The sequence below is a fragment of the Boleophthalmus pectinirostris genome, unplaced genomic scaffold (genome assembly GCF_026225935.1).
Source record: "Boleophthalmus pectinirostris isolate CB_2022bp ecotype Guang Dong unplaced genomic scaffold, ASM2622593v1 HiC_scaffold_23, whole genome shotgun sequence".
NCBI lineage: Eukaryota > Metazoa > Chordata > Actinopteri > Gobiiformes > Gobiidae > Boleophthalmus > Boleophthalmus pectinirostris.
This window is the reverse complement of record NW_026571207.1, coordinates 16,153,079-16,164,377: the sequence shown is the minus strand read 5'-3', so window position 1 is coordinate 16,164,377 and position 11,299 is coordinate 16,153,079. Positions and strand designations below refer to the sequence as shown.

The following is an 11,299-nucleotide window of genomic DNA, read 5'->3' as shown; positions in this document are numbered from 1 at the left end:
AACATGTATTTTCAACACATGTATTTATTTCCAAACACTGTCCATATCAACATTTGGTTGCTGCTAGAACAGGCTACGGAAATTTGGGGCCCTGGGGCACGAAACCTCACATGCCCCCCCGTGATATAAATACATAGGAGAAAGGTTTCTGGGCCCCTAAGACCTTGAGGCCTAGGACAATAGACCACTTTGTTAACTCCCCTGGTTGTACAACATATAAAGAACATAATGTGTTGTTAACATGTAACTGATTAGTTTCACAGAAAACAAGTGTATTATAAATAAAAATTATTTTATGTGTGAAAAGGACCACATTTGGGACATAGATCTGGAAAGATAGTGCCAAGTTTGATTTTCATGCTTTTTATTCAAGTAAACTTGAATTCAAGTAAACTTGAATAAAAATTTATGTAAATATTTCTGTTTTTGCTGATAACTTTAATAAAGTAGGTATGGAATTAGATATCGACAAATTCTGTTTACCTGTAGTATCTCCCCTTAAAATAAAAGAAAAGGCAAGGTCAATTATGTAAATGCTACATAATTATATAATAACATAATAATACTGTTCCTTCAGCTAATATCACCTTTTGCTTGGACTAAGTGTTGTCTTGAATTAGTCTTCTGAACATATCGACTTTTAGTCGGGGAACCAAAGTCTCAAAAATGGGTGGAACCTGACATCGTCTGCCATACTTTTTGTGTGTTTTTTTTTTTGTTAACTGTAACCCTAAGGATAATTATAATAATTAATTAATTATTAATTATTATTTAATATTAATTTAATATAAATTATTATTAATAAATAATGGGAGGGTTTGCTCTTCTGGAAATATTGCGGGAAAAAAAATTGCCATTTAAGTGTAGGTAACTTCATTTTGTAAGTAAGTCTTTATTTATATAGCGCTTTGACAGACATTTTCTGTCCCCAAAGATGCTTTACACAGAATTTTTCAGCATTATTCATTCATACCCTGGTGATGGTAAGCTACTATTGTAGCCACAGCTGCCCTGGGGCACACTGACAGAGGCGCAGCTGCCATGCCACTCGGCGCCATCGGTCCCTCCAATCACCACCATCACTCACACACACACACACCACTTTCAAAATAGGCAATGTGGGTGAAGTGTCTTGCCTGAGGACACAATGATTGAATTGATTGTATTTAACTGACCATGACTATTAACTGTTTATGGAGACCTATGTAGCATGTTTATGGGTTGATGGGGGAAACCGGAGCGCCCGGAGGAAACCCATCCAGACACATAGGCTGTCTAGGCTGTCTATAAATGCATTCCAGATGCAAAGAACACATGTATTGACAACATTCAGTAAAAAAAAATAATTCTTAAAACACATTTCTACATGATTTTGGCTCAATTTAATGCAAAAACATAAGGCTTTTTTTTTTCAATATTTTCATCTTTACCTCATTGACAATCAACTATTCCCCCAAGTTTTGACATCAGCCAATATGCCATTCTTTTCTCCAAACAGTAGAGTCATTCCACAGAAAAAAATTATAAAAATCCATTCAAACTCAATGGATCTGTGATTTCTTTACCATCAACAGGCCCAGAACCTCAATAGAATGTTAGGCTACTCTGCTACTCTGCTTCATTTAATATGCTTTCCATAACTTCACCTACACCTACATACATGACCATTACTATATTTTATGCATGTCCCATTATTAAGAAGTCAGGTAGTCATAGTCAACTATTGCTGAAAAAAAAAAGATTAAAAGTAGAGCAATAAAAACATAGATGGTGCATTGGCAGGAAATGCGGTAGAAACAGGTCAGGTAGGCGATAAAGCTCACTGTAATCAAAATAATTAAGATACAGTTTATTATAGCACTAGGCCCATAAAGTATCGATGGGAAAATAGTGGTTTCCTTACTGGATTTCTAATTTTGTAGTGCATTGTTTGTTTCTGTAAACAAGAAGTGTTGAATCTATGAAGTGTGATGCTATCTTGCACAAAACTCAGAAAACGTCAACGAGTATTTTGAATGTAGGTTTGCAAAGAAAGAGGGGGTCATGGAAAACTCAAAAAGGTTGATTTTTGCCTTATGCATGTCAAAAATATATTAGCAGAACTCATTAAAATTAATTCAGATTTCTACTGTGCAGTTAATGGCTACTGGTGCAAATCTGCAAGGTAATTCTTAAAGGTCACTAGATTAACTTCGGGCAGTGACCTTTTCTCATTAGGCTAACCTATCTACCTATTATCTATCTAACCTAGCAAGAGCTGCAATGTGCTGGAATTATTAATCAATACCATTGCTCAGGACCAGTGGTTTGAAAATTAATCTCATGAGTATATCCACTGTGCTTCTAAGAGAAAGAGATAAAGAGAAAACGATTGTTATGAAACACTGGGAATTATTGTGTGCTGTGGACGTATTTAATATTATATGCTCAGACACTTTAGAGACCCTGATAGAAAAGCAATTTTATACCACTGTTGGCCATTCTTCTCACATATTAAAGTAAAGAAATGAAATAAATAAAATGTGAATTGCACATCCAATTTTCTTCCAGTGATCAGTAATCTAGTTTGTATGGTTGCCTCTAGATGTCGATATATGCTCGCAATAACTCTGATGAACAAGTTTATGGTGACAGGAACTATGGTATTAAATTGCTTTATCATATTAACAATTACGTCAGTTGGCTGTAACTGCGACCATGGAAGCCTGTAAGGTGCAGCTCAAGTTGTGCTCAGAAGGGGGCGCTGTTGGCCTTGGTCAAACTCGACAAGCAGACAATGCATGATCTTATTTTGACAATGTTCTCTACTTTTTTATGTGCTTTACCTGTTGATAGCCAAACACCGGAATTCATCAAGTGTGAGGTTTGATTATCAACGCACAGATGCAGCTCCAATCCCCATTCACCAGTGACTGCTCTTTTATTTAGGAAATCAGTTGCACAAACCAGCGGTCTCTTACCTACCTGCTCCAGTGAAGCTGTTATCATAATTAGGAAGATACTAATACCTTCTGGGAGCAATTTGTGAGGCAAAGGCAATTAAGGTTAGCTCAAGTATCACGAGATCATCTAAAAGTACCTAGTTATCTCCCTGTGTTCAATTATACTCACCTTAGGCATGATGTGACTGCATATACATGGATTAAGACATACAAGCAGTAATTCACCAGTCCAGAATAACAATACTTTGCAGAGAGGGTTTTTGGAGAGTAGCTTTGCCTGGAATGTTCCTCAGTATGGCATTAGACCTTTCTATCATGCATTTATTAAATAACAGGTGTACCTCGAAAGCACCTTGAAAAACATTTGACCTGACCTGTAACAGAGTGGCATCACCTGCTTGATTCCCTCAAGTTAGAGAAGTTTAAAACCATACTTTTGAACATTGCAATCAAAGCAGTAACATTATTAACTCTCCAAAATCACCATAGAAACGAGCAGGTGGCAGACTCTCCACCAAAAAAGTTACACAGTGAACCTTTAAGGCTCAACGTCAAAACAGGCACCCTAGGACATTTTTAAGTATCCCCAGTGGTGAATACATTGGCAGTACATCCTTCTAAGCCAGTGTCACAATCCAGTATGGTATTAGCCTCGCATCCACCTTGAACTGAATTAATGAGCAGACCTCTGACTGTGACAGCGATGAGCAGACAGCGGTGAGTTGGAGAGCGGTGTTCACTGGGGACCAATGGTGGATTTAATTAGTTTGTGTTTACCTCCTTCAGTGCTGCAACAGAACCTGTGTAGAACCAGCACGCCTCTACAAGCTCACATAACTGGCTGCAGAGAAGATACAAATTGTACACCCGGTTTATGCAGAGTGTGCAGCTTCTGAAAGAAAACAATGTCTATTAGTCTTTTGTCTCTGTCAGAGGGAGTGTAGCAGTGTAAGCTAATGTGGTGGAAAGAAAAGCAGCTGGTGGTGTGCACTTGAGTTAGTCATCAGGGATGCTCTGCTGACTCCCACACAGAGCAAGAAGGATGTGTATTGAAGCAGAGACTTAATATTGACAGCTTGTCCCAATACCCCAAGTACACCATCAAGTGGATGAAAGCTGAAAAGGAGGCTGTGTAACATCAGTATGACTGCAAAAATGGGCATTGTTTAGCTGCAAACAAATACACATACAGAAGCTTGTGTTCTCTATATGGAAACACAACATCTTTATCCATAAAAACAAAAAATTCAATTTCTGACAATAAAATAAAATAGTACTTTTACCACATAAATCTCCAAGTATCTTTTCAATTAGTCGACTAAGTGAATACTGCTCTTGCTTACTGAGATTTAAGTGCATTGACAGTTTTGACAGTTCCTTAATTTTGACCAAATTTGGTGGTATAATACCTGTTGACTGCTGTAAATATAAGTGATAAGTTAAACCGATCAAGAAGCAGTTGGAGAAAAGTTGAAAAATATGTTTAAAATAGAACTCTCTACTTCCTGTAATTTTTGAGAACTCTATTTTGATGACATCACACAAAGGAGAAAAGGTGTGGCACAATTTACATATAAGTAAAAAACTTTTTTTTTTAAACATTATTTCAACAAAATAAATGTGTTTTCTTATCATTTTATATGCCAAATAATAATTTCTGTGTACATCCAAGGAGTTTTGGCCCAATGTACAACAAGGATGCTAGGTCACAGTTATGGAATATTCTAGTGCGATGTCATGATTTCCAACCAGGAAGTACAATTTTAAATCTATGGCAATGGTGAAAATGAAATGGTAAAACTTTTATTAAAATTGTAATCATAAATATTTGAACTGTGTATTAATAAAATGAGTAGTCATAGGCATTTTAAGAAATACAATTTAAACCTGACACAAGTAAATTTATGCGGACGGAAGGCTTCTGGATGACACATATCAATGACTGAAGTATATTTAATGTTTACTCTTTTTCTCATTTTGATTAAATTACATTACCTGTGTTATTGAACATCTTTTGCCAGGTGTCTGTTCAGTCCAGATAACAATGAACAATTATTTAAATAGTTGACAATTGTTTTAATAGCTGATTAGTCAAAATTGTTCCAAATAATCAATGCAGCCCTATAGACGTGTAAAAAATAAACTTGCTTTATCAGAGCAAAGGGTAACATGAATGCTACCATATTAGTCAGTGAAAGACCTATATAGAGTGCAGTCTATTAAATTTATTTAACAAATAAAACATGGCTAAAACCCCTTCAGAATATTATAAATAAAGGACAAGTGTGATTATATTCACAAGAGAGATTTAGTTGATTTTAGTCAAGCCCTTTTTGAAAGGCACACGTTACGTAAGCTTTTATAATCCAGGCTGTAAAATGAAAGAAGAAGAAAAAAGATTTGCCTTTAAGCAAGGTTTTTCCCCTCATGTGAGTAGAGTGCTGTGTTGGTCTCATCCATTAGAACTAATAGAGTGGACTAGCAGGCTGAAAGAAATCTGTACACTGGAATGAACATCCATTACATCCATAGAGGTTTGCTAAATAAATAGTTAAACCAACATACAAACTTAAAATACATTTTTATAAGCAAATATATCAAGCGATTAATAATGTAACAAAGTCTTTACAGAAATGGAAGTGGATCCATTTGCTATATATTTTTAGCAAACAGGAAACACTTAAAACATTAAAAGAAGGAAGATACTGAGTTCAGAGGTTTCAAAAGTTCAGAAAGATCCTGATAACCCCATAAAGGCCCTGAAGTTCTGCCCGATACTGGCATCAAAGAGAAAAAAAAACATCCTTTTCACTTTGGGCACTTGCAACTACATTGTGATCCCGTCACTATGGATACTGGGGCTTGAGTGTAAAAATACAAAGATCTTCAAAGTGAACTACTAGAAATCACTTCAACAATGAATATGCAGCATGTTTTCAGTCTCTATACCCCTTTATCTGACGTTTTTAGGGTTCATGTTTGGTATATAGTCTTCCACACTTGTATAATGTCCAGTGTGTCATCTGAATATCCCAGGCGCGTTAGGAGCAGGTAAGTCTATATGCTCTTGATGCCCTGAAATCCACAAAAGTTCCAGCGTTTCTCTAAACTGGCTCCTACTCCTGTCAGCTCTTGTCTGAAAGTGCAGGGCAGCCGAGAGAGGAGCGCTTCCACTTCACTAGTAGTAATCTGTCAACACACAAACAAAAGCCACTGTGAGATGTAACAAAATGTGTACACACATAGTAATAAATATCTGATTTATTTACAACTGTGCTGGATGCATTTTATATAGTACTATTTACAGCATAGAGGTTTTAACCATAGAATATTATAGTTGTTTCCTCTTCCACTCTTGAAGTTGTATTTGGAGTGATTCGTGTGTGTTTGAGCATCTTTAATCACTTATTTTCAAGATGCCATATTGCCAATCAACCCTTGTTTTACTGCCACCAGCATATGCCCACTGTTCTGTCCTTACTTTGTTCTCCAATTTTATTGTCTTTATCAGTGATACACGTAGGATTTAGCAGTGTTGTGCAGTCATTTTGGCATAAATGAGCAAATACTCTGCTGCTCGCTAGTGATCTGCAGCTATCCACAGGAGGTATCGACAACTTCAAACAATGATGTTTGTATTTTAGATTAATATTCTGATTTATAATGTGTAAATTATGATAATGATTCACAGGTGTCATAGATTATAACTACCTATACAAGAGGCTAAAGCACAATATGTGTTCTTTAATGACGTTCAGCCATTCAACTCTCATATGGAGGTGGTAAGCAAGTAAGACATCTATGTGTAATTGATCACACATAATGACACATAACCATCTATGTACACTGTTCAATATGATAATAAAAATCGAATCGTGATCTCACTACCTTTGACTATCTAAAAAAAAAACAAAACAACAACAACAACTGCTACTATCCAAAGCTAAGAAAACATGAATAAAATTGGAATCATGATGTGGCTCTCAGAATTATTTTTTGGCATATTGACCAATCCTACATCTATGTAAAAGTCAGAAAGTAGTAAATGCAATAACGTATAACTTGAACTTTTATCTGTATGTTTTGTATATTGTATATGTATATTTTCTGAGTTCTCAACTGGTTTTCAAAGACCCTGCAGACAAAAATTCACAATTGGCTATTACTGTCCCTGTTACCAGTTTCAAGAGACATTTTGAAAGGTAGTTTGAAAGCTTCTTGTGTCTCTAACAGGGAGTTGCCATAATATGTGTATAAAATGCTTCCTGAGGAACAGGGCGATACATGTCTGCACTTGATGAGACAGCGTGGAAACTACAAGTGTCTGAAGATTCATATATAGAGGTTTGGGAGTTAGACAGAGGGATCTACTTTTCAATACGTTTTATTGTCAGGGGAAATCACACATGAAACAAAGCCAGACAGAGATTTGAGTTCAAAACAGAAAAATGAGGCGTAAAAATGTCAAGGCATAAAACTGGAAAAAGTTGCTTCTCTTTATTTCTAAATACCTCCATAAGACTGTCTTCTTTGAGCTATAAAATGTGAAGATCATTATTTTTTCACATTGTTTTCATGATCTCAATGAGCTTCAAGATAGAAACTGCAGAACTAATAGGCCCTCGTCTTATAGTGACGTTGCACCATGGCGAGCAGTGGATTTTCATTTGATTGTTTTAATTGTTGAAAAATAGCTGTTATATTTTTAATGTATGACCCAGAGTCTGATTTTCTTTTTAATAAGGACATAACTATGGGTATAGATACAGAACAGAAACAGAATCGAATAGACTCAAAGCAGGACAGTGTAGAATTACTCAAACCTGCACAGACCAATTGAAAGACAAGTTTGAATAAGATAGAGATGAAGGAACTTGGTTATAACTTGGTTAGAAGCTCATTAAAATTTTACATAATATGTCCCGTTCAATATGCATAGTTGACAGTAAAAGCAGATGTATTATAAGAGCTCTTGTGCAAGACCTTTTAAGACATCCCTAAATCAAGTAAGCAGTAAATGTGCATGGTCTAGTGTGATAATAAAGGACAGATCAGCAGTGGGAGCTCTCATTCTTTTAAGCCTGTTACCTTGGAGTCCAGACGCTGCAGGTAGGAGCAGATGTACTCGAGGCTGGCTCCGAATGGGTGAACGTGTAGAAATGTGGAGATGATTCCTGTGTGGAAAAAAAAGATAAAATGAAATGAAATGACGATGCTATCCATAAACATAAATTGTCAATACACAAATACACACATTTAAAAAACAGAAAAGGTCACACAGCATACAAGCCTGGAGGTGTTACACTCACTTTAGATGCCGATTTAGAATAAATACGCCCACTCTAGCAGTTCTACAGTCTGTGTTTACTCTTACTGTATTTTTCAGAGTGACAGATGCTTATAGAACAAATACTCCCTCTCGCTTTTTGTACCGACGCCAACATGTTACAGTCAGAATAGGGACCAATTACATTTTAGGCAGAAAATGTGACAAGCTAGTTTTATATCCAATTAAAGGATGATCAAATAAGATATATTACTGTATAAGCGCAGAAGCATAATTATTTCCTTTTTGTCTTATAGCACTTTTCAAGGTATCCAAAGTAGCTTCACAATTCTGTGAAGCTGTATTTATTCAAGCCAGTGTTCATTTCTTCAACTAAAATATTTTGTCAAAGTTCTCATCATTGTCATATTTTTGATGACTAAAATTAGAAACAAAAATGATCATAATGACCAAGTAAAGTTGATATTTTTTGAAGAATAAAAACTGAATGGAGTCTAAATATAAAATCCACTTTGCACTACCAGAGTCCCAAAGCTGATCATATGACTTGACTAAATATAATTTAAAAACTAAATTAAATTCAAATGAATGCAGTTTCAAATCAGATATTTGTTCTTCAGTTATGGTTGTGGTCATGTGTAGTGATCTCACCGACTAGCAGAGCCTCTCTCTCTGACTGGACAGGGCTCTGTGGACTCCTCTCTGTTGGAGCATCTTTCTCCTGACTGCACGACCCCACTGTGGATGCTACAGACACTTCCTACAACACAGAGACAACACCACTTTAAATACATCTGCTTTTATAGCCACAGGTCTGTTGGAAACAAGCTTGAATTTAAGGTGAGGCACAATAAATAAATAAAAAATAGAACACTCAATTTAACACAGTGGAATTAAGACCTCAGGACGATTATGCAGTGGCAACAATAGACAGAAGGTAATGAGGTGTGGAATATACGAGGCCAGCAGCTACAGCTGTGATAACAAAGTAACACACAAATGTTAAACAAGAAAGGGTGTGCGGTAAAAACAGAAGAGGGTGTGGGCATGAGGCAGTAGTGTCTCTGTTATTTAAGGTGATACAGCAAAGTGAGAGGAGACAGAACTTACAGTGGTTTGATCAGCGCCCTCCTCTGTGCCTCTGTCGTCTTCCTGCGACGTCTCCAGCTGTGGTACATTAGAAACATATGAGGAAAAGACACTGTGAAACCAGCTAACTGCTCATTTACACAGACACTCTCAGTATGGTGCATGCAAACACATTCAAGTTTATTTTAGGAACATATGTATAGAGCATTAATAAAAAAAAATTTAACTAATAAGCTCTAACGTTTATTTACCTGACATGTTTTGTGAAAGTATGTCATGTAAATAAGCAATGTTATTATTATTATAATTTTTTTTTACATTATTTGTCTTATTAGAAGAAACGTTCACATTTGGTTGGATTTAAAGAAATAAAATGAGGAATTATCAATCAGTCAAATTATTATTGTAATTATTATTGTAATTATTTATATAAATCAGGTGTTACCAATGTATTTTATACACCCTTTACAAATTGTTGATCTGTCAGCAAACCTTGAAAGCATTTGATCATATGCTGCAAATATGCAAGATGCAAGCTTTGATCATATCTTATGATTATGCAAGAAATATAGGCATATAAATCCAGACCCATTTAAGTTGCATTTATATATAATATGCAATTTCTATATTCTAGATATAAAAATATGTCTCTGTAAAGTGTGAGGGAGCTTGATGACAGCACGTGCCAAATCAATAACAATCGATGACATACGGCTTCAATACACTGAACACTGAAACACTGAAAATTGATTTCTTTTTGAAAACGTAATGAGATTTCCTTCTAGGATTCATGTGAGTCCTATCTGTAAACTCAATGAGCCAATACATCTAGATAAGAGAAACTGCTGTGGCATGCCTTTCAAAATCATACGAACCAGCAGTATTTTTAGTGTAAATGTTAGTAGATTACCTATTCATACCTGTATAAGCTAGCATTAAACTGTATTGTACACCTGTAATAAAAACATGACAAGACTATATCTAAAATTGTCTTTATACCAACTCCTATTATGAAGTCTGATGTCCACATTTGGTGTTTAAAAAGGGATTAGTTGATACTATGAGATATCAGAATAACACGAAGTCATGGTGGAGGTAGTCTGACAGTGGAGATGTTCACAGCCCTGGAGAGCCACTGGTTTGCATTAAAAGCTAGACTTGTGCATGTAATAGCTCCCATACGCAGCTCATATTTTTCTGCATGCATGCTGATCTCAGCCTCCTCCTCTCTGGGTCGATTCAGACATAATAAATGTGGTCTGCACTGTCCTTGGCTTAGAGCACAACATCATTTACATGTTAGAAAAACATTTAATTTGACAGTTTTTTCCTTTTCATCATTATATTTCAATTCAATTATGTTTAAATTCTTTATTTTTTGTCCTGAGAAAAACACCCCGAACAAGCCATGTAGAAAATGATAAAAGTTAGAAACAGCACCTCTCTAGTTTCAGGCATTTTCAATGGTAAAGATGTAGCTTTTTATTTAATGTTTGTATGCCATAAAACCAACCTGGATTGCCTCTGTGTGTTGTAGACTCTGCAGATTTTGCAGACCTTCCTTCAGAGTCTGTACTTCTTTCTTCAACTGCTGTTTGTCATCCAAACTCTTCTCCAGATCTGACTCCCTCTGTTTCAACTCTTCTTGCATTTTTATGAGTTGCTGCAACAATAACAAAAATGTGTCACCAATAATTAGTCAAAATGTATCATGGTGGAGGGACATATATCAATATATAATATACTACGCACATATATTAATATATATTAATTTTTTTTTTATTCATGCATTTTTAATTCTGTACTATCTGCCCTGAATCATGAGCTTGTGACATGTGTGTATCATCTGTGTATATGTCTCTGTGTGTGTGTGTGTGTGTGCGTGCGTGTGTACACTCTGCATGTCCAGCAGAGCTAATATCTTGTGTGTATCATCTGTGTATAGGGGTGCGTGTGTGTGTCTACCCTCTGCATGTCCAGC

At 35.9% G+C, this 11,299-nt stretch overlaps 1 protein-coding gene across 1 annotated transcript in view; it reads right to left on the bottom strand.

Annotated features, from left to right (window-relative positions):
• Positions 1–5,504: 5,504 nt before the first annotated feature.
• The window catches only part of enox2 (ecto-NOX disulfide-thiol exchanger 2), a 46,529-nt gene continuing 40,734 nt past the window's right edge, over positions 5,505–11,299 (bottom strand). Inside the window, exons 12-16 of the mRNA XM_020923365.2 lie at positions 10,832–10,981; positions 9,340–9,396; positions 8,881–8,989; positions 8,031–8,116; positions 5,505–6,131 (exon numbers count right to left, since the gene is read on the bottom strand). Of these exons, the coding sequence (XP_020779024.2) occupies positions 6,000–6,131; positions 8,031–8,116; positions 8,881–8,989; positions 9,340–9,396; positions 10,832–10,981 (534 nt within the window). The 3' untranslated portion in view covers positions 5,505–5,999. The remainder of the gene's footprint in view (positions 6,132–8,030; positions 8,117–8,880; positions 8,990–9,339; positions 9,397–10,831; positions 10,982–11,299) is intronic.